Source organism: Doryrhamphus excisus, linkage group LG6 (assembly GCF_037039965.1).
Source record: "Doryrhamphus excisus strain RoL-2023G ecotype Guam linkage group LG6, RoL_Dexc_Guam_v1.1, whole genome shotgun sequence".
NCBI classification, from domain to species: domain Eukaryota; kingdom Metazoa; phylum Chordata; class Actinopteri; order Syngnathiformes; family Syngnathidae; genus Doryrhamphus; species Doryrhamphus excisus.
In genome coordinates, this window is record NC_136362.1 from 1,015,743 (window position 1) to 1,043,610 (window position 27,868).

General features: G+C 44.3%; 3 protein-coding genes across 3 annotated transcripts; all 3 read right to left on the minus strand.

The window, feature by feature from the left end:
* Positions 1-3,569: 3,569 nt before the first annotated feature.
* On the minus strand, positions 3,570-6,634 carry LOC131138525 (uncharacterized). Its single transcript, XM_058087504.2, has 3 exons — positions 6,391-6,634; positions 5,928-5,972; positions 3,570-4,597 (listed from the first exon to the last, which is right to left on the minus strand). Exons 2-3 carry the CDS (start codon positions 5,946-5,948, stop codon positions 3,791-3,793), a joined length of 828 nt encoding a protein of 275 aa, XP_057943487.2. The 5' UTR covers positions 5,949-5,972; positions 6,391-6,634; the 3' UTR covers positions 3,570-3,790.
* Positions 6,635-7,367: 733 nt separating this feature from the next.
* On the minus strand, positions 7,368-9,208 carry tmed6 (transmembrane p24 trafficking protein 6). The gene is made up of 4 exons (XM_058087506.2): positions 8,207-9,208; positions 7,993-8,119; positions 7,734-7,900; positions 7,368-7,662 (listed from the first exon to the last, which is right to left on the minus strand). The coding sequence occupies exons 1-4, from the start codon at positions 8,417-8,419 to the stop codon at positions 7,435-7,437; spliced, it is 735 nt and encodes a 244-aa protein (XP_057943489.2). The 5' UTR covers positions 8,420-9,208; the 3' UTR covers positions 7,368-7,434.
* ankrd27 (ankyrin repeat domain 27 (VPS9 domain)) lies at positions 9,125-27,343 on the minus strand. The gene is made up of 28 exons (XM_058087500.2): positions 26,984-27,343; positions 23,691-23,813; positions 22,109-22,219; positions 21,734-22,030; positions 20,479-20,538; positions 20,365-20,418; positions 20,226-20,291; positions 20,073-20,149; positions 18,979-19,100; positions 18,039-18,117; positions 17,818-17,950; positions 16,604-16,696; positions 15,042-15,169; positions 14,879-14,961; positions 14,700-14,815; positions 14,528-14,620; positions 14,247-14,444; positions 12,368-12,433; positions 12,168-12,287; positions 12,051-12,095; positions 11,876-11,992; positions 11,614-11,808; positions 11,434-11,553; positions 11,182-11,355; positions 11,004-11,097; positions 10,877-10,943; positions 10,747-10,807; positions 9,125-10,660 (listed from the first exon to the last, which is right to left on the minus strand). Exons 2-28 carry the CDS (start codon positions 23,790-23,792, stop codon positions 9,125-9,127), a joined length of 4,407 nt encoding a protein of 1,468 aa, XP_057943483.2. The 5' UTR covers positions 23,793-23,813; positions 26,984-27,343.
* Positions 27,344-27,868: the final 525 nt, after the last annotated feature.

The following is a 27,868-nucleotide window of genomic DNA, read 5'->3' on the forward strand; positions in this document are numbered from 1 at the left end:
AACAGCACCACACCCGTCGTCGTCGTCAAGTTCACTAACAGGAAATTCAAGAACCTTGTACTGAAACTGAGAAAGAAGCTGAAAGGTACAAACGTCTGACAAAGCGTGACCTGACAAAGCAGGGAAGGATCCAAGCTACTGGGTTGAAGCACCAAAGAACGTCAGTCTGAGGCAGAGCGTGCAATGCAGCTAGCTTTATTTTCAGATGGAAGCAAAACAGTTTAGTCGAACTTTATTCTACTATTTAACAACAACAGGTACCTTAGCCCAAGCTCCACTCGCCTGGTGTTTCGTCCGTGTCCACGTCAATTTCACCATCACACATGCCGGGTTCCGTCCAGTCATTGTCGGAGTCTGTCGCCCTCCAGGTAGTTCATCGGGAAACCCGCCTCATCGCATCAATTTAGCCATCAAATTGTCGGAGTCTGTTCTTGTTAGGTAGTCCGCGGTTGCCAGGTGCTTTTGTTAACCATCCTAGCATGCTAGCAAGTTCTCAAGTCACTTCCCTTAGCTTTCACAGGAGTAATAGGAGGGGGGTTGGGTCAACTGCCATTGACAATATTTTACAATGTATTACAATTGATATCTATATTGTCTATATATTGATCTGTATATTGTCTATACCAGGGGTCTCAAACTCAATTTATCTGGGGGCCACTGGAGCTAGGGGCTGGGCAAGGCTGGTCCGCATCAGGTTTAAAAAAAAAAAATGTATTAAAACATTTATTAAATTTATTAAAAACAGAAAAATATACAAACTTTTTCAGTGCTCTGGTTCCGATTTTCTACAATAAAAGCTCTGATAAAACATTCCACTGTTCTCAAATATCTTAATTTTTATTTTTCTGCACAAAATAAGCTGAAAAATAAACAAATTAAGAATAAAGAAAATCAATCAGTAATAAATAAATATAATAATAATAATAAAACAGCAAATAATAAAAACGTAAGAAACCACATATAGTTGGTGGGTAGACAAATTATTTTTTTCAGATTAAAATGAACAAAGCATTATTAGAGCCCTGTAGACATAACAAAACACAACTATAGTCACACTTATACTTTTTTTTATTTACAACATATTGCACAACTGCAGGGTCTTGAGACACATGCTACTTCGCAAACTAGAGAGCTAGCGACCGACGGTAGCCTTCAAGTTATTTTCTTTAAACTTAAATAGCCAAAAACTTACCACTTCCACACGGATAGGGAGGATAACTATTAACAGTTATTTAACCTTCAACATGAACATTAATCATGATACCATACAGCATCCATATCAAACATTAAACTTTCATATCAAGGCGGGGGCCTCAAACTAGTGTCCTGCGGGCCACATTTGGCCCACGGGCCGCATGTTTGAGACCCCTGGTCTATACAGAACTCCAAATTCAAGGATAGAAATGTTTGAGGATTGGATCAAAACAACCTTTTTGGATAATAATCCAAAAAATTTTCATACGTGGAAACTTCAACATAACTTTTAAATCTACACAAGAACAAGGTAATAAAGAATTTCATAGACATAATGTATCATTTGACCAGGTAGAATAACTGTGCCACCTTAATAGACAATATATTCACCAATGACTTTGACAACAATACCAATAGTCGCCTGCTAATTCATGACATTCCAGTCTTCCCAATATACAACAGATTGATGGAGGCTACAAAGACTGTCCAAAGACTACGTTCAGAGGACAGAGTCAACACTTTCCCGAAGGATCTAGAAGAACAAAAATGGTGTGTACAGTTCCAAAGTTGTGCATGAAGCATAAGAACTGTCCCTGGAGAGAAATGTCCAAGAAACAAAATAAAAACAACCAGCCATGGATGACAAAAGGACTAACCAATGCTTGATAGACAGATAGTGCTCAACATGCGGCATTCAATAATACTGTTTGTATTATTAGGAAAAGTAACAAAAAGACAAACTACCCTAATAATTTCATGGTTGGAAACTTGAAAAGTTCAACAACTACTTTGTCAATATTGATCCCAAACTGGAAGAAGGAATTCCAAAACTAAAGACAAGGGAGGAAAGGAATGAAACAACAGAAAGGAATCCTAAATTCTATGTTTCTGGCAGATGTAAAAAGGAAATCATCGTAAAGCAAAACCACCAACTGATTGTAATAAAATCAAAATGGAAACTATAAAAAGTGCAATTAACGAGATCGGAGAACCGCTAATTTATCATTTCATACTGGAAGATTCCCCCAAGAAATGAAAACAGCCAAAGTAGTTAATTTAAAAAAAAAAAATGGACACAACCAACCTCAACTCTCTAAAAATCATGGAGAAGCTTCTCAATAACAGGTTGAACAAATGTATTAATAGGAATGAGTTACTAGCACTAAGTTAGCACGGATACACAGCTAGCATTTCTACGTCCATGCCACTGATTAAAATTACTAACACTATAAATCATAGGAATTGTGCAAAAGCCTTTGATACAATCAATCATGACATCCTAATAACTAAATTACAAAAGTACGGAATCAGACGATTAGTTTTTTAAAAGCTACTTAGCTGACAGGAAGTAATATGTAATTAGAACACACATCTGTAAATTGAAATATAACATGTGGAGTACCCCAGGGGTCAATACTGGAACCAAAACTGTTCAACTTGTACATAAAAGTTTGTATTATTTACAGATTATACTACTTCCTTGTGTTCCGCAGGAAGCGCAGAAGAGATTATTAAAAAGATGCTTTGATAATAATAATAATAGATTGTCCTTGAACCTAAATAAAACTAAAATCATGCTGTGTGGTAAGACACGTACGAGCAAATACAAATAAACGGTGCAGACATTGAAAAGTTGAGGGAAAATATATTTCCGGGAATCATAATAGACAGTTGCCGGTCCCAACGGGGGCGAACGCCCGGCCGGTCCCAACGGGCGAATGCCCGGCCGGTCCGAATGGGTGAACACCCACCGGCTGGTCCCCATGGGTGAATGCCCGGCTGGTCCCCACGGGTGAACACTCGGCCGGTCCAAACGGGTGAATGCCCGGCCGGTACAAATGGGTGAATGCCCGCTGGCTGGTCCCCACGGGTGAACGCCCGGCTGGTCCCAACAGGCGAACGCCCGGCCGGTCCCAACGGGCGAACGCCCGGCCGGTCCCAACGGGCGAATGCCTGGCCAGTCCAAATGGGTGAACGCCCGCCAGCTGGTCCCCACGGGTGAACGCCCGGCTGGTCCCAACAGGCGAACGCCCGGTCGGTCCCAACGGGCGAATGCCTGGCCGGTCCGAATGGGTGAACGCCCGCCGGCTGGTCCCCATGGGTGAAGGCCCGGCCGGTCCCAACGGGCGAATGCCCGGCCGGTCCGAATGGAAGAACACCCGCCGGCTGGTCCCAACCGGTGAACGCCCGGTCGGTCCCAACCGGTGAACGCCCGGCCGGTCCCAACGAATGAACGCCTGGCCGGTCCCAACGGGTGAACACCCTGCCGGTCCCCACGGCTGAACGCCCGGCAGGTCCCCACGGGTGAACGCCCGGCCGATCCCAACGGGGGAACGCCTAAATAAAAACCTAAATAAAACTAAAATCATGCTATGTGGTAAGACACGTACGAGCAAATACAAATAAACGGTGTAGACATTGAAAAGTTGGGGAAAATATATTTCCGGGAATCATAATAGATGAAAATATTAGCTGGAAACCTCATATAAAAATATATATAACATAAGGTAGGGAGAAATATTTCAATATTGAACAAAGCAAAATATGTTCTCGATCAAAAATATAATCATGGTCATCACATGACCATGATTTGGTTCTAGAATGAGACCGACTTGCTCTTTTTGTACTTTTGTCGTTTTTTTTCTTTCTTATTCAAGATTTGACTTTGGGGCGGAGTCATGGAGAGAGGCTGCATGAGCTGCATGGCGCCACGGGGGACGGAGTACGAGAAGACCGATGAGGACTGGTAGACAACAGGCTGAGATTGGAATACCAGAGGGGGCGGCATCACCACGGAGATGGGTGACATGGGGACAAGTGATGTGGTGACAGGGGATATGGGGACTGGTGACATGGGGACAGGTGACATGGGGACAAATGACGTGGTGACCGGTGATGTGGGGACAGCTGATGTGGGGACTGGTGATTGTGGGTTATGGACACTTCTGTCATGCTGCCCCAGTTCCAGACTGCGCCTGCAGGGGACAGTCGTGGATGCCACTTGGTCCCTCACATTTCGGGAGACCTCCTGCAGGACTCCGCCGTCATTGATCTGCAACGCCACCGACAGGAGCTGCACGTCTTCGCTGAGCTTCTGACTGATCTCCTGGAATTTGGACTCGTGTGCGTTGGCGTTGAAGAAGCCGACGGCGCTGTTGACGTTGGAGATTTTTTTCACCAACTCCATGGCCTTGGTCAGACTCTGGATGAGCTCCAGGAGACAGGATCTAACGTTGTCAGTGACGCGCTCGGGCTGGTGTTTGAGGCTCATAACCATTTGCTCCAGGAGACGCACGCGCTGGGACACTTGCTTGCAGCGTTCCTTGTTGGACTTGGCCGTCTTCACTGCCTGGTAGATGCTCCAACATATCCCCAGGACATGTTCCAGGACGTCAAATGCCACCTGGGACACACAAAGGTAAATTGACACCTCAAACTTATCAAGCAAAACAAGCCAAATAGTGGTATCTGGAATTGCCGTACGTAGAGTTAGCATAGCATACATCGGTAAAATCCCGCTCAATTCATCTACAGTAGGTAGTGAACGGTTACACAAAATGGTACACACTGGAAATAGCACACTTATCCTGTTACATTTGTTCACTTCCTGCTTTCCTAATATAGTTTAAGGGTTTTTATTTTTTTTTATTTTTTGTCACCCGGTCCCAACGGGTGAATGCCCCTCCTGTCCCAACGGGTGAACGTGCAGCCCGTCCCCACGGGCGAACGCCCAGCCAGTCCCCACGGGTGAACGCCTGTCTGGTCCCAACGGGTGAACGCCCGGCCGGTCCCAACGAATGAACACCCGGTCTGCAGGTTTTTTTTTTTTTTTTTCAAATTTTTAATTTTTTTTGTTCCCCGCAGGCGAACGCCCGGCCGGTCCCCACGGGCGAACGTGCGGCCGGTCCCCACAGGCGAACGTGCGGCCGGTCCCCACGGGCGAACGCCCAGCCTGTCCCCACGGGCGAACGCCTGGCTAGTCCCCACAGGCGAACGCCCGGCCGGTCCCAACTGGTGAACGCCCGGCCGGTCCCAACTGGTGAACGCCCGTCTGGTCCCAACGGGTGAACGCCCGGCTGGTCCCAACGGGCGAACGCCTGTCCGGTCCCAACGGGTGAACGTCAGGCCGGTCCCAACGGGCGAACGCCTGTCCGGTCCCAACGGGTGAACGCCCGGCCACCAGGTGCTCACCCGTGAGCCCCTCCCCGGGGCCTTCAGTGTTAGGCCCTTGTATCCAACATTAGCAAGGTGTGTTCCCTCCTCTAGCACCTGTTTCCCTTGGAAGACCCTACCAGGGGCATATAGACCCAGACACCCCTAGGGTCACTTGGGCACTAAAACCCCTCCACCACAATAAGGTGGTGATTCCAGACCTTCATTCATTCATTTTCTACCGCTTATCCTCACGAGGGTCGCGGGGGGTGCTGGAGCCTATCCCAGCTGTCTTTGGGCGAGAGGTGGGGTCCACCCTGGACTGGTGGCCAGCCAATCACAGGGCACATATAGACAAACAACCATTCACACTCACATTCATACCTATGGACAATTTGGAGTCGCTAATTAACCTAGCATGTTTTTGGAATGTGGGAGGAAACCGGAGTTCCCGGAGAAATTGAACCCTGGTCTCCTAGCTGTGAGGTCTGTGCGCTAACCACTCGACCACCGTGCAGCCCGTATCCAGACCTGTCCAGTCATATAACACAAAGTAGCCTCCAATCAGGTCGTGTACTCACACCAAAGGCTTCAGGGTCCATGTCTGTAGTTCCGGGACCCGGATTCTGCAGAAAATGATGAAATGAAAAGCCATGTCATTCCGGTTTTTGACGGTTCATTGGTCCCAGACACGATACCAGGATCCAGAATTTCCACCAAGTAGGAATCAATATTAATAAATTGAATATTATTGTAGTTAGAACATAGAACACCCGCTTTAAGACTTTATTATTAGGTCTTAGCTAATCTCAAGCTAATTGAATGTCTAATAATAATAAGGGAAATACTTTAGAGTAGTCCGTGTACAGCTTGCAGAGCAGCACAGCCAGGATTATGCAAACATCTGGCAACACAAGCAAGTGAGTTGCCAGTTATTTAAAGACTAAAGGCTCTACTCTACTACTACTACTACTCTAAACTATCTCCAAAGTTTACACGATGTCGTCATATCGGGAAATAATCGTTGACATTTTGATCGCTCACCTTCGCTGCCGTTCTGTCTGCTTCTGCTCACCTCCTGCTGCGTCGGTTCTGGTCCACGCAATGAAAAATATGTCCAAGTATGAATTGAGAGATGCAGACACAGCGGCCACACCTCCCAACACTTCCTGCTTCTCAGTCATTAAGTCGTCTGACATGTTTGCGTTCCAGTGGGAGGACCATCAGGTACCTGCTGGAACATCATAGCGCTCCTCACAGAGATGGCCAAGGGTGAAATCGAACTCGGGTCTTTCTACGCGCTAACCACTCCACCCACCACGTAACATCTAACAGACACACTTTCTCTTTGTTTGCATTCATTCCTGCAGACAGGCGGGGAACGTTTTTACTGAGGGTCATTGAATGCCTCAGGAGACATCTTTGGTTTTACTGCCGCCATCTGGTGTTGAAATAGAGAAGTGCAACAGAGTTAATGTCAAGCTTCCTGGGCCACATTCAGTTTGCCTTTTGGACAGGCTGCACGGTGGTCGAGTGGGTAGCACGCAGACCTCACAGCTAGGAGACCCGAGTTCAATTCCGGTTTCCTCCCACATTCCAAAAACATGCTAGGTTAATTAGCGACTCCAAATTGTCCATAGGTATGAATGTGAGTGTGAATGGTTGTTTGTCTATATGTGCCCTGTGATTGGCTGGCTACCACCAGTCAAGGGTGTACCCCACCTCTCGTCCCAAGACAGCTGGGATAGGCTCCAGCACCCCTCCGTGACCCTCATGAGGATAAGCGGTAGAAAATAAATGAATGAATGTGGCAAACTGGACTCTTATTTTGAAGGACAGTCATGGAAGTGTGTTGACTTAACAGGAAGTAGTGTCAATAAATATTTAGAATGTAGGCCTGGGAAAAATTTAACTCCCCCTTCGCTCCCTGTCGTGCTTGCCAACCAATCAGATCATTGACTCCGCCCACCACACAGATGATTGATGTACAAAACAACTTAATTGACATCTAAAATGTTCAATCTTTATCAATTTTAATTGTAAAAAAACAAACAAGATGGACGCCGTAAGTGCAGCTCGTCATCGTTTTCAGCATTCGCGGCCGTCAGCGTCCGTCCTGCTGACGAAGAGCCTCTTGAGGAAGACGAGCTGCAGGTACCCCGAGGCGACCACCAGGACGCTGAGCGCCGCAGACCACCGCGTGACGTAACGCGAGTTGGACAGCAGCAGGAAGTAGTCGGCGCTCCTCCTCATGCGGCCATAGTTGTAGTAGCGGAACATGTGGAAGACGTGGTTCTCCACCTTGTGGGCGGAGTCCTGAGAGGCATCAAAGCAGATCAATCAGATTCTGTTTGGGGTGTCGTCGGTGGAGGTCAAGACGCGGGAACCTCGATGATGCTCAGGGTGCTGTTCAGCTGTTTGGCCACTTCCTCATTCCCGTCGTCGTTGCCGTCGGCGACCGGGCGGTGCTCATCGTAGTAGACGCCGAAGCTGAGGAAGACCTGCATGGTTCCCAAGCGGTTGTGGAAGTTGCTGAAACACATCTGGTAGAACCCTGATGCCCAATGCCCACAGATACAAGAAGGTGGGTAAAATGATTGAAGTGGCCCCGCCCCTTCTTGCCTAATATGGCAGTCCAACAGGTACCTGTCTCCTTGGCCTCAAAGTCCACCTGACCGATGGCGTCGTCCACGCTGGACAGCAGAAGACCGCTTGGAGCGTTGACGGTGACGGACAGGTGCCTGTCATGGCCGATGCCCGTCACCCACTGGACCTGCAGGGAGAAAAAAAAAAAAAAACATAATCAAGCATTTTTTTTGCCACAGTTTGACCCTGGAACAGACTATTTCTATCGACTCACCGCAAAGCTGAGGTAGAACTTCTCACCCGTGTGAGCGAAATTCCAGAAACAGTCCATGCCGGCGGCGGACAGCACCACGGAGAAGTCGTACTGGTCAGCGCCCCAAAACAGCTCCTGGTCCGTAATGTTGGCATGGGGGGCTGTCAGGGGCCCCCCACGGGCCGCACTCTGGAACGCCAGAACGAGGACCAAGCAGAGCGCGTGCTGCTTCATGTCTCCACTGTGACTTCCACTCAGCAATGATTAACAGTGGGAACGTTCTGGGAACGCTATGGGAATGCTGGGGCGGCCCCACAGCTGGACCGGATGCTGATATGAACACCCCGTCCCCTTTAAATCTCCAACTATCAAGGTTTTCCTTTCAACGGGAACACGTGACAAAATTGTACTATTATTTATTTCAGGTGTCAATCAACTAAGACACGCCCACATCAACACTGATGGCCACCAGGGGGCGGGGCCCAGGAGAAAAGCCGCCATCCGTTATTTCCTGCTCTCGGTGAGTACCAGAAAGTTGAAAGTTAGTCAACAGTAAACACCCCAGTTTCATGTGGAGGAGGGCCACGTCTTTCCCATGATGCAATTCTTCCATGTGCGCACACACACGCATGCACCCGAGTAAACAAATGTCAAAGGGGACCTATTATGCTTTTTCCATGTGTGTTGTTTCTAACTGTCTCCCTGTGACATCACAAGGAGCCGGGCTTCCTATTGTGTGTAACTGCTCTACAGGAGTCCACAACCCAATACAATACAACTGAAAAATGAGCATAATCTCCTTTAAGACCAAACACTACAAAGGAACTGCTTTTACACCTGGACGGGGGCGTGTCTCGGTCATGGGCGGTGAAACTCTAAGGGGCGTGTCTTGGGTATGCTGTATCACTGGAGGAGGGCGTGTCTTGGCAACGGGGAAAGTCACTGGAGAGATGTGTCACTGCAAAGGGGCGTGGCTTCGCAATGGGGTATGTCCATGGAGATGGGTGTGTCTTGGCTATGGGGTGTGTCGCTGGAGAGGGGTGTGCCATCTGAAAGGGGTGTGTCCCTGGAGAGGGGTATGTCCTGGCCATGGGGTGTGTCCCTAGAGATGGCGGTAGCATCTGAAAGGGGTGTGTCCCTGGGGAGGGGTGTGTCTTGGCCATGGGGTGTGTCATCTGAAAGGGGTGTGTCCCTGGAGAGGGGTGTGTCCCTGGAGAGGGGTGTGTCTTGGCCATGGAGCGTGTCCCCTGAGAGCGGTGTGTCCTGGCCATAGGGTGTGTCCCTAGAGAGGGAGGTATCATCTGAAAGGGGTGTGTTCCTGCAGAGGGGTGTGTCTTGGTCATGGGATGTGTCCCTAGAGAGGGGTGTATCATCTGAAAGGGGTGTGTCCCTGGAGAGGGGTGTGTCCCTGGAGAGGGGTGTGTCCCTGGAGAGGGGTGTGTCTTGTCCATAGGGTGTGTCCCTAGAGAGGGGTGTATCATCTGAAAGGGGTGTGTCCCTGGAGATGGGTGTGTCTTGGCTATGGGGTGTGTCCCTAGAGAGGGAGGTATCATCTGAAAGGGGTGTGTCCCTGGGGAGGAGTGTGTCCCTGGAGAGGGGTGTGTCTTGGCCATGGGGTGTGTCCCTAGAGAGGGAGGTATCATCTGAAAGGGGTGTGTCCCTGGGGAGGGGTGTGTCTTGGCCATGGGGTGTGTCCCTGAAGAGGGGTGTGTCCCTGAAGAGGGGTGTGTCCCTGGAGAGGGGTGTGTCTTGGCTATGGGGTGTGTCATCTGAAAGGGGTGTGTCTTGGCTATGGGGTGTGTCCCTGGAGAGGGGTGTGTCATCTGAAAGGGGTGTGCCGCTGGAGAGGGGTGTGTCTTGGCCATGGAGTGTGTCCCCGGAGAGGGATGTGTCCCTATAGAGGGGTGTGTCCCTATAGAGGGGTGTGTCCCTATAGAGGGGTGTGTCCCTGGAGAGGGAGATATCATCTGAAAGGGGTGTGTCCCTGGGGAGGGGTGTGTCCTGGAAATGTGGTGTGTCCCTGGAGAGGGGTGTGTCTTGGCCATAGGGTGTGTCCCTAGAGAGGGAGGTATCATCTGAAAGGGGTGTGTCCCTGGGGAGGGGTGTGTCCTGGATAAGGGGTGTGTCCCTGAAGAGGGTGGTATCACCTGAAAGGGGTGTGTCCCTGGAGATGGGTGTGTCTTGGCCAAGGGCCGTAACAATGGCAGCTCCATGAGTGTGCACGTGGTGGTCAAGTCGGTCATGTGACTGACGTGACGACTCAGCAGGCGCGTCAAAGCGACCCGTGGAGGTGTGTGTTAATGTAGCGTTGTCCAATGACATCACAGCAGAGTCCGACATCCCTTTCGTGAGCCGGCGTGTTGCGTCGCCACCACGGCGTACTGATGGCGAGTCCTCTCCAGAGGCCAGCGTGGGCCACCGAGGTAGGGGCCGCTCCCTCAGATGGGGGCCGCTGATGTCCACCGTTCGAGTCCCCTGCATGGACACAAATCATCCAACCAGTGTGTTACGTAAGGTCCGCTAAGAGCTAATATGCTAATATGCTAATGTAAGTCATGAACCTGCGTGCGGACAGCCGAGCGATACAAAGGACTGCAGGAGCCTTTCTTTGTCTTCTGAATCCTGAACAAGAGTCACATTACTCCAAGAGACTCGTTCAGGGAGGGGGGTGGTAGTGGGGGCGGGGCCTACCTGCTAGCGGCGACATTGTGTCGAGCGGCGTGGTCACTGGTCCTCAAATGCTGCACGAAGGAGTGGGCTGCAGAGAGACAACGGTGAGGCAAAGTGACGACACGTTTTAAAGCGTGCACTCCATTACCCAGAGTGCCTTTGGGCACGGAGAGAAGCTTGATGGGCTCGTCGTCTGGGGAAAGTCCAGATGCTTTCTGCAGCGCTCGCAGGATTTCTGTGTTCTTCAGACGCAAACAGGAAATCATCTATTGTCATATCGACCAATAAAAACCTGTCGCTATGACGACACGGAACGGCGACGCCACCTTCCCGCCGAGCTCGTAGGCGCTGTCCAGCGGCGTCCTCTGCCTCTTGTTCCTGACTTCGGGGGAGGCTCCACCCCTCAGCAGAAGCTCCACCAGCGCCGGGTGTCCGCCGCGAACCGCCTCGTGCAGCGCCGTGTTTCCCTGATTGTTGGCCACGTTCACCAGCGCCTGGCTCTGGGGGTCACATGACCGTGATTGCCCGCCCCCAACCCGACCCCGGGATAAGCAAAAGAAGATGGATGGATCGCTCACCTGGATGAGAGTTGTGGCAGTGTCCAGGTTGCCATGGAGACAAGCGTGTATCAACGCCGTGTTGCCATAGTGATCCTTCTTATTAAGCTTGGCGTTGCACTCCAGCAGGAAGACCACCACCTGAACACACCAGCACGTTAAAGCCTCCGGCTGTCAATCATCTCTCACACGCCCGCCCACCTGCATGTGGCTGTTCCGGCTCGCCAGGTGAAGGGGCGTGGCTTTCTGGTTGGTGCGCCCGTTGACGCTGGCCCCGTGGCGGACGAGGAGCGCCGTGAGCTCGGCGCGGCCGTGCATGGCGGCCACGTGGAGCGGCGTGAAACCGTCGGCGTTACAGCTGTTGACGCCCAGCGTGCCCGCCTGCGCCGCCGACAGCTGCAAGACGTGCACGTGATGAGCGACCATGAAATGTCCACGTGCACGCTCTGTTCCGTCAAATCACCTTCTGAGCCGGTGCGCACGTTGGACACTGGCACAGAGGGTGGCACAGCAGTTCCTCGGATGACTCCTCCCCTTCCTCCTTCTCGTCTTCATCGGTCCACTCCAGCAGGTAGCGCACCTGAAGCGCACGCACACACATTAGAGCGACTGTCACTCATCCAGACGTGTCTTCTCACCATTTCCAAGTCGCCGTCTGCGACGGCTCGTAGCAGCTTCTCCACCTGTCAATCACAAAACCCCGTCACCATGGCGACAAGCAGAGATTTCCATGTTTGTATCGTGTCAAGTGTCACCTGCCGATGACGCGCGAGCACCGGCTCGGCTCGGGGCTCGCAGCCTGTGGAGGAGGTGCTGGACTCGGACGAGCGCCGGCTGCTGCAGTCTGACGCCGCAGGAGAAACGCCAGGTGCACGCTGACGTCACATCACACGCATCACACGTGTTGACACGGACACATGACATGGAAACAAATGGAGACGTCGTCATGACTCACGTTCACGCCATGTCCGCCACCCCTGCACAGCTGGCCGCTGGGCGTCGACTTTAGCAAAGTGAGGACCTGCAGAGCAACAAAGGATGCAGTTTAAGCTTTGATGATCTCAGCTGATCTGAGGTCAGATTGAGTCAAACACTTGCTGTTAATAACAGTAGCTAATCACATGACTAAAAGGCTACAGGACACCATTTAGTGATTGGCTGGGTCACCTTTCATGGCGGGTCGGGACTTGTGACAAGTCCACTCATGAAGAGTCAGCTCTCATCACGAGTCAGCACCCATCACGAGTCAGCACCCATCACCACTCGTGACAAGTCACCACTCCTCATGGGTAACCACTCATCACAAGTCAACATTTGTAACGAGTCAGCACTCATCATGGGTAACCACTCCTCCAGTCACCACTCATCACCATTCATGACGAGTCACCACTCATCATAGGTAACCACTCCACATGAGTCACCACTCATTACAAGTCACCACTTGTGAAGAGTCAGCACTCATGGGTAACCACTCATCACGAGTCACCATTCATGACGAGTCACCACTCATAATGGGTAACCACTCCGCATGAGTCACCACTCATTACAAGTCACCACGAGTCACCACGAGTCACCACTCATGACAAGTCACCACTCATGACAAGTCACCACTCGTCACGAGTCACCACTCATCACGAGTCACCACTTGTGACGAGTCACCACTCATCATGGGTAACCACTCCACATGAGTCACCACGGGTCACCACTCATGACAAGTCACCACTCGTCACAACTCAGCACCCATCATGAGTCACCACTTTTCACAAGTCAGCACCCATCACGAGTCAGCACTCATCACCACTCATCATGAGTCAGCACTCATCATGAATCATCACGAATCATCACGAGTCATCACGAGTCACCACTCATGACAAGTCACGACTCGTCACGAGTCACCACCCATCATGAGTCACCATCATGGGTAACCACTCCTCGAGTCACCACTCATCACGAGTCACCACTTGTGACGAGTCAGCACGCATCATGGGTAACCACTCCTTGAGTCACCATTCATGACGAGTCACCACTCATCATGGGTAACCACTCCACATGAGTCACCACTCATCACGAGTCACCACTTATGACGAGTCATCACTCATCATGGGTAACCACTACACATGACTCACCACGAGTCACGGGTCACCACTCATGACAAGTCACCACTCATCACGAGTCACCACTCCTCACGAGTCACCACTCCTCATGAGTCACCACTCCTCATGAGTCACCACTTGTGACGAGTCACCACTCATCTTGAGTAACCACTCCTCGAGTCACCACTCGTGACGGGTAACCACTCCACATGTCACCACGAGGCACCACGAGTAACCACTCTCACCACTTGTGACGGGTAACCACTCATGACAGGTCATCACTCATCACCACTCCTCATGAGTCACCACTCATCATGGGCCACCACTCCTCATGAGTCACCACTCATCATGGGTCACCACTCATCGCGGGTCATCACTCCTCACAAGTCACCACTCCTCACGAGTCACCAATGAGCTTAAAAGGAGTGTGAAGTGAAGCAGCAGCAAGAAAAGGTTGCCATTGTTTCCATGGTTTCCAAATCAACTGGTACTTCCTTTGGACCGCCACAATAAGATAACCAGAAACAAAACACATTATAATGGGACTGTCACTAAATGTCATTTGTGGTTCAAACTCCTGGCCCTTTAAGAAGAACTGCATTGTGGGACATGGAGTGTTGTAGTCTCAATTGTCTGTAGACTGTCTTCCTGTTGTGGTCATGGCTTGCAACCAGCAAGCTACTAGCTAAACAATCCCAACCGTACAACTTCAATGGCTAGCATCAGCTGTCGCGTACTTGCCTTGGAGTTGAGCGCGCAGTGAAGCGGAGTGTCTTGGTTCTTGTTGAGCGCGTTGACGCTGGCGTTGTTCTCCAGCAGAACCTGGATGATGCCTTCGTAGCCCCAACGCGACGCCACGTGCAGCGCCGTGTCGCCTTTGTCGTTGTGCACGTCCAGGCTGCACGTTTGGAAGTCGTAGTAGACCAGCGCCTTCACGCACTGGCGTTGAACCGGAAACGAGAACATCGATGACGTTGTTGGTGATGAAATTATGTTGCCGGATGCGGAACCATGTGACTCACGTCCTCGTGTCCGTACATGCACGCCAGGTGTAGGGGCGTGTTGCCGTTGTTGTCCTGAGCGTTAGCATCGGCTTTGTAGTGCAGCAGCAACAGCTACACAACACAAACACAACATTGATTACACTAATATGTGTGTGTGTGTGTGTGTGTGTGTGTGTGTGTGTGTGTTTACCGTGACTCCCTGGTATCCCTTTTGACACGCCAAGTGTAGCGGCGTGAGTGTGTGGTAATCGGTGGCGTTGACCGGTGCTCCTTTGGACACCAGCAGATCAATCATCTGAGCCTGACCTGCAACACACACACACACACACCTTTAGACAAATGTGTGTGTGTGTGTGTGTTGTTACTCACCACACACGGCGGCGACGTGCAAAGGCGTATAACTGCGGTCATCCCTGGAGAACGGTGTTATAATGGACGGGTCATTCAACTTCCTGTGACAATTTTTTTTTTAAAAAGTGTGAGTGTTATGGGATGGGACGCCCGTGTGAAGCATAACGTGTCGACGTCTGACCCCGACAGTTGGAGATCACAGAGATGGCAGGAGCAGAGCGGGTGACACGTGCGTCCGTCCTCTTCGCCCGCGGCATCGCCTTTGCTCAGCAGACGCTCCACCTCGACCTCGCTTCCGTTTGCGATGTGCTTGCAAGGTAATGAAACAAAACACATTATGTGATGTGATGGTGATTCCACAAGGATCAACGCTTGGTCCCCTTCTGTTCGGCATTTTACATGCTGCCGCTCGGCGACATCTTTGGCAAACATAAGATTATGATTATGTTGATGATGTATTTTGCATTTGCTCTCTGGTTCTACCATATCTTACTTATTGTGTGGAAATATGGGCTAATAACTATAAAAGCAATCTTCACTCACTAAATGTACTGGTCTGTAACCAGTCATCATGTACTACTATATATATCACTATATTGACAGTTACTATGGTACCCATTATGTCATTGGATGGTCATATCACCTTGTACTTTGGTATGTAACAAAAAAAATAAAAAATATATATATTTTAATGAAAAACAAATTTTTTTTTTTTATTTTTTTAAATAAAAAAATAATTAGGAAAGCAGGAAGTGAACAAATATAACACTGATTGTAAAACTGCTATACATCACTACGCATATTGACAGTTACTATGGTACCCATTATGTCATTGGATGGTCATATCACCTCGTACTTCGGTACGTGACAAAAAAAATTATGAAAAAAATCTTAAAAAATTGTTTTTTAATTAAAATAAATAAATAAAATTTATTTATTTTTTATAAAATAAAAAATATAAATTATAATACTTAATAAAATAACTTGTAAAAAAATCAACTGAATTTTTCAATTAAATAAAAATGTTAATTTTTATTTTAAATTATTTTAGGAAAGCAGGAAGTGAACAAATGTAACAGTTACTGATTGTAAAAGTACCAGATGGAGGGGTAGGATTTAATAAGCTTTGCTTCTTCCTACTCCTTTTGGACATGTGGAACTGGGAACTGATTATGGGATGCACTCAATTGGAATCTGATGCATGTTCAAATGAAATAAAACCATTACCATTACCATTACTCTAAAAAAAACATTTAAAGCCCTACATCCGAATGACCAAGAGTGGGCAGAGCTCCATTTTTTTAGATGTGTAGTGAAGCCTTTGATTTGTTAATACAGCGGTGCCTTGGTTAACATCCTGAAAGTGCGACTAAAACCAAAATGGACACTAAACAAAGCAAATTTTCCCATATATATGGTAATGGTTTTATTTCATTTGAACATGCATCAGATTCCAATTGAGTGCATCCCATAATCAGTTCACAGTTCCACATGTCTAAAAGAAAAATATAATTTATTGTTTAAAAAAAAAAAAAAATTTTATGTATGTATTTTAAATTTTTTGTCACGTACCAAAGTAGGAGGTGATATGACCATACAATGACATAATGGGTACCATAGTAACTATCAATATAGTACATGACAAAAAAAATAAAAAAAAATTAATTAAACTATATTAGGAAAGCAGGAAGTGAACAAATGTAACAGTTACTGATTGTAAAAGTGTGTGTTTGTGGTGCTTACCTGAAACAGACAGCTGATGGGTGTGGCCGAGCTCTGAACCAGAAGACTCACATTCTGTGTCATCTTCACCTTGTTGTTCACCTCGACACAACCCTGATGACACCAAACATGGACCAAATTAGACAGCTGGGGTAGGCTCCAGCACCCCCGTGACCCTCATGAGGATAAGCGGTACAAAATGAACAAATATATAATAGAACTTCTCTGGTTGTTTTTTTTTTCTCCTGAAAAGAACAACAGATGCAAAGAATGCATTTTCTATGCCGCTTATCCTCATTAGGGATGCAGGGATACGCTGGAGCTTATCCCAGCTGACTTCAGGCGACTTTTGTCTATATGTGCCCTGTGATTGGCTCGCCACCAGTGCAGGGTCTACCCCGCCTCTCCCAGAAGTCAGCTGGGATAGGCTCCAGCATAGCCAGGATAAGCGGTATAGAAAATAGATGCAGATGTTTCCATTTTTTTTTTTGTTAAATTATATTTTTAGAGGCTGCACAGCGGTCGAGTGGTTAGCGCTCAGACCTCACAGCTAGGAGACCAGGGTTCAATTCCACCCTCGGCTATCTCTGTGTGGAGTTTGCATGTTCTTCCACATTCCAAAAAAAACATGCTAGGTTAATTAGCGACTCCAAATTGTCCATAGGTATGAATGTGAGTGTGAATGGTTGTTTGTCTTTATATGTGCCCTGTGATTGGCTGGCGGATTGGCAGGAAATAATCTTTAACTACAAGAAAAACAAAAAAATATATCGCCTTGATTGTTATATAAAATAAAATTTAAATAAAAAAATGTAAAAATAAAATAATAAAATAAAAAAATAAAATTTATTAAATTTATTACATTTAAAAATTTAAAAATGTAAAAATTTTAAATTAAAAATAAGATATTTATACAATAAAGTAAAAAAACAGCTTAAATTATATGAGGAAAACAGGAAGTGAACAAATGTATATACGATATATCTTGATATATCGTATCCTATCGTGAGCCTAGTATCGTGATACGTATCGTATGGCCAGATTCTCGCCAATACCCACCCCTACTGTACATCATTGTCTTATCATTACAAGAATCTATGAACGAAAGCCTCTCGCGTCCCCCCTAGGTGGACCTGCCCCACTATTTGAGAAGCACTGGTGTAAGCTAACATCAGTGTGTGTGTTCGTTTCTGTTTGTTGTCAAGGTGACCATGACACATAACAGAGTGACGTACAGGCAGGGTGTGGTTGAGTTTCCCCAGGTTGATGTACTCCACCGCGGCCTCGAAGGTACTCAAGCAGTAACTCAGCTCGTCTTTGCCGGAGTGACTGAAGCAGAAGTTCTTCATGTAGCTCAGGTTAGCCATCCTGCAATGTAGCGTTCACACGTTGGGAGCATCTGGGAAAGGTACCAGACACCCCCCCCCCCTCTCTCTCTCTCTATCTCCATGCTCACCAGTTAGGGATGTCCATCTTGACCAGCAGGTACAGGATGACTGTGAGCAGGTCGTCAGCACACACGGCTTCGATGCTGACTGCAACGCACAAACAACACACGCGGTGAGCTGACGCCATGACGACCCTTCAAATGGCTTAACTGGCCAGCAGACAAACACAAATTAGGAGCGGTTCGTACCATTGTGCAGGATAACAGGGGGATGATTGTTGAGACCAGAATATTGAATTAGCGACAAAGTGAACAACATGACACAGAAACACGCGTGATTGGATTATATTAGATTATTAAATTACTATTTGCCTTTATTTGGTGTTTTCTTCTTATGCAAATTTGGATCAGCAGAACCAGAGCAGGAGGGGATAGAAAGGAAGAAAAAACAAAAACAGAGGGGGAATGCGGGGACAAAACAAAGACCTCACAGCTAGGAGACCAGGGTTCAATTCCACCCTCGGCCATCTCTGTGTGGAGTTTGCATGTTCTCCCCGTGCATGCGTGGGTTTTCTCCGGGTACTCCGGTTTCCTCCCACATTCCAAAAAAAACATGCTAGGTTAATTAGCGACTCCAAATTGTCCATAGGTATGAATGTGAGTGTGAATGGTTGTTTGACTATATGTGCCCTGTGATTGGCTGGCCACCAGTCCAGGGTGTACCCCGCCTCTCGCCCCAAGACAGCTGGGATAGGCTCCAGCACCCCCGCGACCCTCGTGAGGAAAAAGCGGTAGAAAATGAATATTATATTTGCCCAAATAAAAAGTTGTACCCGGCATTGAAATGAAGAAAAAACTGAAGAAACAAATTGGTGTAATGATGGTTTCCATGACTACATTCATCATCCCAGGCCGAGGGTCGTGACACATGACAAGAAATCTTTTTCATCTCGAATCTTTTTAATCAGGCGGGATCTTGTGACAGCCCTGATTGACTGTGATGGCTTACCCGTGGATGCGGCGGTGCGCGTGGCCGTCAGGGCGACACGGTGAAGGCACAGGAGTTTGAACAGCGGAGACGTCTGCTGGTTGAGTCGACTCAGCTCTCGTTTAGCTCGAGGCAAGTTGATGCTGGAGAACAACAAAGTGTGACGCTAAAACCACCATGGAAAGATAACACTGGACGAGGTTAGCATGATGCTTTTGCTAGCAGTGCTTGCTGGAAACATTGTAATGATAATGGTAATGGTAATGGTTTTATTTCATTTGAACATGCATCAGATTCCAATTGAATGCATCCCATAATCAGTTCCCAGTTCCACATGTCCAAAAGGAGTAGGAAGAAGCAAAGCTTATTAAATCCTACCCCTCCATCTGGTACTTTTACAATCAGTAACTGTTACATTTGTTCACTTCCTGCTTTCCTAATATAGTTTAATTTAATTTAATGTTATTTTATTTAATGTTGTTATTTAATGTTATGTTATTTAATTTAATGATATTTTATTTTGTTATTTAATTTAATGTTATTTAATTTAATGTTATTTAATGTTATGTTATTTAATGTTATTTAATTTTATTTAATGGTAAGTTATTTAATGTTATTTAATGTTATTTAATTTTATTTCATGTTATTTTATGTTATTTAATTTGATGTTATTTAATGTGATTTAATGTTATTTAATTTAATGTTATTTAATTTTGTTATGTTATTTAATGTTATGCTATTTAATGTTATGTTATTTAATTTTATTTAATGTAAAGTTATTTAATTTTATTTAATTTAATGTTATTTTATGTTATTTTATGTTATTTTATGTTATTTTATGTTATTTTATGTTATTTTGTGTTATTTAATTTAATTGTTTAATGAAAAGCGGAAAATGAATGAATGTATGAATGTTATTTTATTTCATTTTATTTCATTTTACTTTTTTTGTCACGTACTGAAGTATGAGATGATATGACCATACAATAACATAATTGCAACCACAAAAGGTACCAAAGGTAAAAGGATTGTAAAAGGAGGAAAAAAATCGAATAAAAAAGTACCGGAACAACAGTGGATCGTTCATGAAGGCACCACATTTGACGAGAACTCACCTGAACTCGGGTTTGACTCCAAAGTCTTTGTGCTGGAGGTCCTGCAGACTCCTGGTGGTCTTGTTGAAGGCAGCATCCTGTTGGAAGACACAGACCTCAATGACTACCACCTCCAACCGAGTCCCGGGTCCTGCCGGCTTCCCGGGTCCTTACCTGGCTGGCTTCAAGCGTGCCCACCAGGTTGAAGATGAGCTGATGAATGCCGTGATGAAGGTAGACCTGCGAGAGAGGAAGTCATGTGACCGTGCTCAGCCAGTCAAGAGCGGGGGCGTAAGAGTCAAGTGCTGACTACCTCCACCGCTTGTTTCAGCACACGCAGTTGGACTTCCTGCTTGGCCAGTACCTTCTGCATATAAACACAAACATGAGCAAAGAAACCGGAATTGACCTGACATGTTCTACTTACCAGACGAGAGTCTCTCAGCACACACTGAAGACATCGAGTGTACAGGCTGTGGACCGAGTCCTACCAAAGGAAAGAGTACTTTGACTACATATGGAAGATATAAGCAAGGCATTGATCAAATCATCTGGAATAACAAAGACAGACGACTCCCACACTCCCTCATCTAACCCCAAACTTGATGTACCACTTCCACAAGGCATGGGAGGAGACATTTTTTTTCATTCAAAAGAACCTCAAACAATGCACAACGATGAGCCAATTCAAGAAACAATACAAGCAGTTGATGTTTGCTAAATACAAGGATGAAGAGTCTTGAACCAGTCATGATGTGCTATATATATCACTATATTGACACTTACTATGGTACCCATTATGGCATTGGATGCTCATATCACCTCATACTTGGGTACGGGACAAAAAATAAAATAATTTAATTAAATTTAATTTCAAATAATTTAAGTTTTTTTTTATTAAATTTAAAATTTTAATTTAATTATTTTATTATTTTTAAAATAAAAAAAAATATTTAATTTAACATAATTTAAGTTTTTTTTATTAAATTTAAAAATAAATTAAATTATTTTATTTTATTTTAAAATTAAAAATTGTTTTTTTTATTTAATTTAAAAATTAAATTTAATTAAAATTTAAATTTTTAATTTTAAAAATAATAAAATTTAATTACATTAAATTTAAAATAATTTTAGTTTTTGTAAATTAGATTTTAAAATTTAATTTGATTCAATTATTTTATTTTATTATTTTAAAATTAAAAGTTTTATTTAATTAAAAATAATTTAAGTTTTTTTTTTAATTTTAATTTAATTTAATTATTTTATTTTATTATTTTGTCACGTACCAAAGTACAAGGTGATATTGAATTAAAAATTTAATTTAATTTAATTTAATAAAAACCTAAGCTTTATTAGGAAAGCAGGAAGTGAACAAATGTAACAGTTACTGATTGTAAAAGTACCAGATGGAGGGGTAGGATTTAATAAGCTTTGCTTCTTCCTACTCCTTTTGGACATGTGGAACTGGGAACTGATTATGGGATGCATTCAATTGGAATCTGATGCATGTTCAAATGAAATAAAACCATTACCATTACCATTACCATTACCATTACCATATTCATTCAACATACCATGGTTGACTCCATGCAGTGTTAAGGTAATCTAATGTAATATCTCATCATTACTGACACCTACTGGCCACAATACCACATACAGCATAACTTGTTGAATTTTTTTACTATGTGATGTCGGAGTCCCTTCTTCTCATGGTCCTTGAAGGCCTGACGGAAGTTCAGGATCAGCTTGTCCAACTTGTTGATGTAGCGCCCCAGGAACTCCTTGATCTCCTCCAGGCTCTTGGGGTAGTTCGCCTCCGAAGAGCCGAGTTCGGCCGAGCCTGGCGCCGCCTCGACGGGCCGCGAGATGCAAAGGATGCTGTAGCTCTGTTCCTGCTCATTGTAGAAGGTCTCCTCAAACAGGATGGGAACGGACGAGCCGGATCCCAGCAGGACCTGCCTGTCGTGGATCCTGACCTCCTGCCGAATTACACGTGAGTATATGAGAACACGTCCAATACTGTGGTCCAGCTGATGAATGGGGTGCTAAGATACAACCTTTCCATCTGCGGTGTGGTAGCGCTCCTCCACAGGCTGCAGCACGTAGCTGTCAAAGTGACAGTCAGATAGGGCGCTAGCACCTAAACTGACACAGCATGGAACCAGAACCTGCAGAGAGTCATTGGGTAACCAGGTCAGAACTGGAGAAATTTCTATGTCTTATTTTCCCTTATTATGTCTACTATATTGGGTAATAGGAGTGTAAAGGTGACTATAGGGGTAGTATTTTATGTCTAAAGGGCTTTAATGGGAAAAAAATTATATTTAGAAGGTGGTATACGTGGTTTCTATGTCTTATTTTCTCTTATGTCTACTATATTGGGTAATAGGCGTATAAATGTGACTATAGGGGTGTTATTTTATGTCTAGAGGGCTTTAATGGTAAAAAAATATATATTTAGAAGGCGGTATACGTGGTTTCTATGTGTTATTTTCTCTTATTATGTCTACTATATTGGGTAATAGGAGTGTAAAGGTGACTATAGGGGTGTTATTCCATATCTAGAGGGCTCTAATCATGGTAAAAAGTGGATCTAGAAGGTGGTAAACAGGTAATGCATGTCTCATTTTCCCTTACTCTGTCTACTATATTGGGTAATAGGAGTATGAAGGTGACTATAGGGGTGTTATTTTATGTCTAGAGGGCTTTAATGGTAAAAAAAATGTATATTTAGAAGGTGGTATACGTTGTTTCTATGTGTTATTTTCTCTTATTATGTCTACTATATTGGGTAATAGGAGTGTAAAGGTGACTATAGGGGTGTTATTCCATGTCAATAGGGCTCTAATTATGTTACAAAGTGCATTTAGATGTTGTAAACATGTTTTCTATGTCTTATTTCCTCTTATTGTGTCTACTATATTGGGTAATAGGACTGTAAAGGTGACTGTAGGGATGTTATTTCATATCTAGAGGGCTCTAATCATGGTAAGAAGTGGATGTAGAAGGTGGTAAACAGATAATGCATGTCTCATTTTCCCTTATTATGTCTACTATATTGGGTAATAGGAGTGTAAAGGTGACTATAGGGGTGTTATTTTATATCTAGAGGGCTTTAATGGTAAAAAACATTATATTTAGAAGGTGGTATACGTGGTTTCTATGTGTTATTTTCTCTTATTTGTCTACTATATTGGGTAATAGGAGTGTAAATGTGACTATAGGGGTGTTATTTCATATCTAGAGGGCTCTAATCATGGTAAAAAGTGGATCTCGAAGGTGGTAAACAAGTTTTGCCGCGGCCGCCGCCATGTTTTGATTCCGAGTAGCGGTAGTCAGCGGTTCACTGTGAAATGCGTGTTAGTTGCAGTAAAATCTCGACTTCCTGTTTTGGAAGAAACATCCTCTGTTTTGCTGTTTGAATGTTAGCTAACCATCGCGGACCACCAGATTAGCCATTTTCTAGCACGTCATGATTTGATCTTGCATTCTGTTTGGATCTTATCAAGCAGACACTACCGCTTGGTAGCCATGGTAACATGGGCAAAGATAACAAAAACTAATAATGAGGCGTTTACAAAGTGATTAGTGGGGGTGTCTAGGTAATAAACGATAATAAATAATAATAAAAACACTCACAATGCCGTGGAGCTCGGCCACTCGAGCGCACAAGTCCGGCCTCTGCTTCTCCAGCGCCAAGTAGAAGGGGTTCTTGGTGATGTTCTCATCATAAACAGCCATAGAGAGCTGGAGCTTCAGAACCTGCAGGAAGCATGGAGGATATTAAATCAATAATTTCATACAAGTCTACAGACAAAGCAGCAGCAGCAGCAGGAGGAGGAGGAGGAAGTCAAGTCAAGATGACAGCAGATAAGGCATTGACTCACCTCCTCACACAAACACACTGAATGACTACTCCCCTTTCATTTGCATAATGAAGGGGGCGGGGTTACCTAAAACAAAAAAAGATGGCTGCTGTCTGTTTTCTTCGGTCTTTGGAACAGCTAAACAACAAACTTAAATGGGGCCTATTATGCTTATGCGTTGTATGCTATCTATTAATGTTGTATTATGTTAAACTAACCTAACCTAAAGAGGCAAGCATCAGACACAAGTGGTTGGAGTTGATGATTCCCAGCAAGCAAGAGAAAAGAGTTTTGTGAACGTAGGAAGCTGATTGGCAGAGGGGATTTGCGTTACGAAGTATTGGCCAATATCGATACCGATCACGGTAGCCGATCGATCGGAGCACCCCTAGTCTTAACTGTGATCATTTGGTGTACATAAGCTCAGCAGCTGTCCGGAAGTCCTCGGGAGCGCTTTGGAGTGTGACCAATCACAGCGGAGTGGGGCGGTGGCGAAGTAAATTAAACAGACCATTTGGGCGGGAAGCAGGAAATGCTTTAAAAACACTGCAGAAAGAGGTGCAGATTGTGGAAGATCTAGAAATCGATTAAATATTTTAATCGATTGACAGCCCTAAATATATTTTATATATATATATATATATATAATTGATTGACAGTCCTTATATTGATTATATTATATATAATATAATATTGACAATATTAATTTATATATATATATATTTAGGGCTGTCATTCAATTAATATATTTCATCGCGATTAATCGCACTTTGTCCATAGCACTTTGTCGCACTTTGTACATAGTCAACTCACATTTAATCGCAGATAGAAATACGTTTTATCTATAATAAGTATATAATATATATTATGTATTATACATTATTATATACTTACTATAGATAAAAACGTATTTCTACATACATTTGTATCTATAATAAGTATATAATATATATTATGTATTATACATTATGTATTATTATGTACTTACTATTGATAAAAACGTATTTCCTATCTGCGATTAAATGCGATTAAATGTGAGTTAACTGTGGACAAAGTGCTATGGACAAAGTGGGATTAATCACGATCAAATATTTTAATTGAATGACAGCCCTATATATATATATATATATATATATATATATATAAATTAATATTATCAATATTATTATTCAATTAATATTGTCATTATATATTATATCATCAATATTAGGGCTGTCAAACAATTATATATATATATATAGTGTATATATTAGAGCTGTCAATCAATTAAAATATTTGATCGGGATTAATTGCACTTTGGCCATCGTTAACTCACTCCTTAATCGCATTTAATCACAGATAGAAATTTTTTATCTGTGATTATTTTTATCATTTTTATCTATAATAAGTCGTGGAAATCTCTCTGCGGTAAACGATTCAATGTGCAACTACAATGATAATTACATCAAATTTTATGTAAAAGATTTTGGAACTATGGGCCATTATTTAAAACAATACAGTCATTGCATATTAGCATATTAGCTCTTAAAAACTCTCCCACAAACGTCTTCTTTCTCTTTGGGCTTTTCTCTTCAGGGGTCGCCACAGCAAAACAATCTCCTCCATCCAACCCTGGATATATATATATATATATATATATATTTATATATATATATATATATACACACCAATATATACACCAATATATTGACTATCTCTCCTCTGTCTGGCCTCTAACATGTAATGTCCCTCTGATGGATTTGTTCCTGATCCTATCCATCCCGGTCATTCCCAATGTGAGCGTCAGCATCCGCATCTCTGCTACCTCCAGTTCTGATTCCTGGTTATTTATTGTACTCATAATTATGATATATGACAGGACATGCTGTATATGGTGGCAAACGTGGAGTGGGTCCATCACCTTGTGATCGTGACTTTGTACATTTCACATGATGAATCGGTCAGCTGACATCAAGTGGCGAACAACAATCTGCAGCATGACATGGATCATGCAGCTTTCATTTGTTTGAAAAGCGTTTGATACTTCCGTTTGTTATGTCATTTCATCATTGCTGAAAGACATATTAATGTAATGTTTGATAGCAAATGCTAACTGGGCGTGTCTAATGAACGCAAACGAGACATTTTTAATTGACATACTATGGTACTCAGGTTATGTACACAACTTTTTTTTAATATCCCCCCCATTTAAACCATTATAAAGCGTTTACTTTGGATGCAGCTTGACCCTGGAACGGACTACTTTGTTACTTCGTGGGGGGTGGTCCTGCCAGTTAAGTGCAACATGACGTTATTTACAGAAGTGCACTAGCAGATTCAAATAAAATATATACATTACGTTTTGACACTCCCAGGCTAATGTAGATGATAGCTAACAAGCTAAAGGCACTATAGCTAACAGCATAACTATCTTAGCACTATTGTTTTATTCCCATTTCCAAGCAAACAATGTTGCATGTTTGTGTCTATATTTCTTCCCGGCCAATCCAAACTGGGACCGGAAGTGTGAAGAATTAGCGTTATTAGCAGCTAAAAACAAGACTGTTAGCAACAGCTAGCATTGCACTACAACAGGCATAAAAATAAGCGTCATTCAGTGTGATGCGAAAAGCTATCTTTTCACTAATTGTTTTATTCCCATTTCCAAGCAAACAATGTTTATTCCCGGCATGTTTGTGTCTATGATATTTCAGCCCGGTCAATCCAAACTGGGAACCGGAAGTGTCAAGAATTAGCGTTATTAGCAGCTAAAAATAAGACCGTTAGCATCAGCTAGCACTGCACTACAACAGGCATAAAAAATTAGCGTCATTCAGCGTGATGCGAAAAGCTATCTTTTCACTAATTGTTTTATTCCCATTTGCAAGCAAACAATGTTTATTCCCGGCATGTTTGTGTCTATGACATTTCTGCCCGGCCAATCCAAACTGGGAACCGGAAGTGTCAAGAATTAGCGTTATTAGCAGCTAAAAACAAGACTGTTAGCATCAGCTAGCATTGTGCTACCACAGCTATAAAAATAAGCGTTATCCAGCGTGATGGAGCAACAAAATTATTTTCTTTTACCTTGTATCAACACGTCGCCGGGGGTGGGTGTCACCGCTTCAGAAGCCCGTCATGAGCTCACTGAGGTTCCGCCTTACTTCGCTCCGTTAGTTGGTTAGCTAGCTAAAGTAGCTAGCTAAAGTAGCTAGCTAGCTAGCGCCGCTGTAAGTGCTAACGTGTGTCATGTTCAATCCCAACACGTTTTTTAAGTATAAAACTGCACTCCATCCCCCGTCGTGGTTATATTAACTACACTCAAACATGTTAAAAAGCAGCCATGTTGCGAAAACCTGTCCAAAGATGCTCTACTTAGCTAAGGACCTTCGACAAAGATCCTCTCCATCGGGGGTTCTCAACCGGTCTCAGTCATGGTCATGAAGAAGCACAATCAGCATCATCGGCCAGGTATGTTTACACAAACGGTTAAAATTGCTGTCACAGTACATATACAGACACTCAATAAATAGTCATTAAAAGTAGGTTGATGATCTGCAAATGGATAATAATGTCATGACGCTTAGGGGTATTATGTGCTGTTTATTGCCATGAAAAGTTATTGACCGGGTACATGTACTCACAAGAAACTGAATAGTTTTGTGTTGAATATTCCTTTATTTAAATATAGACATTGCACATTAGAAATACTTACCATTAAAGAAACAAGTACAAAGCTTAATATATGACATCTAACATAAACAGCTCACATTGAGTATTAAATACTCCACAAATAAAAAGTGTAAACAAATTAACTTATAAATACAATACAAAAAGATACTGCACGAAATAAGATAATAAATAAACCAGCTTAAACAAAAATCCAATGATTTAAATCAAAATGGTTTAAAAGTAAAATATATCAAAAGGTGATCTTACAGAGACATCTAGTGGTGGTTTTTGGTACTGCCT

Excerpts from the sequence above, each read along its gene's own strand:
- tmed6 (XM_058087506.2), bottom strand. The coding sequence starts at position 8,419 with ATGAAGCAGCACGCGCTCTGCTTGGTCCTCGTTCTGGCGTTCCAGAGT. Across the intron at positions 8,120-8,206 it reads AGTTCTACCTCAGCTTTGCG|GTCCAGTGGGTGACGGGCAT; the intron begins GTGAGTCGATAG and ends TTCTCCCTGCAG. Across the intron at positions 7,901-7,992 it reads CTTTGAGGCCAAGGAGACAG|GGTTCTACCAGATGTGTTTC; the intron begins GTACCTGTTGGA and ends ATTGGGCATCAG.
- ankrd27 (XM_058087500.2), bottom strand. The coding sequence starts at position 23,792 with ATGGCTGTTTATGATGAGAACATCACCAAGAACCCCTTCTACTTGGCG. Across the intron at positions 11,554-11,613 it reads GCCGGAACAGCCACATGCAG|GTGGTGGTCTTCCTGCTGGA; the intron begins GTGGGCGGGCGT and ends TGGTGTGTTCAG. Across the intron at positions 10,808-10,876 it reads CACAATGTCGCCGCTAGCAG|GATTCAGAAGACAAAGAAAG; the intron begins GTAGGCCCCGCC and ends ACTCTTGTTCAG.
- LOC131138525 (XM_058087504.2), bottom strand. The coding sequence starts at position 5,948 with ATGGACCCTGAAGCCTTTGGT. Across the intron at positions 4,598-5,927 it reads TGGACCCTGAAGCCTTTGGT|GTGGCATTTGACGTCCTGGA; the intron begins GTGAGTACACGA and ends TGTGTGTCCCAG.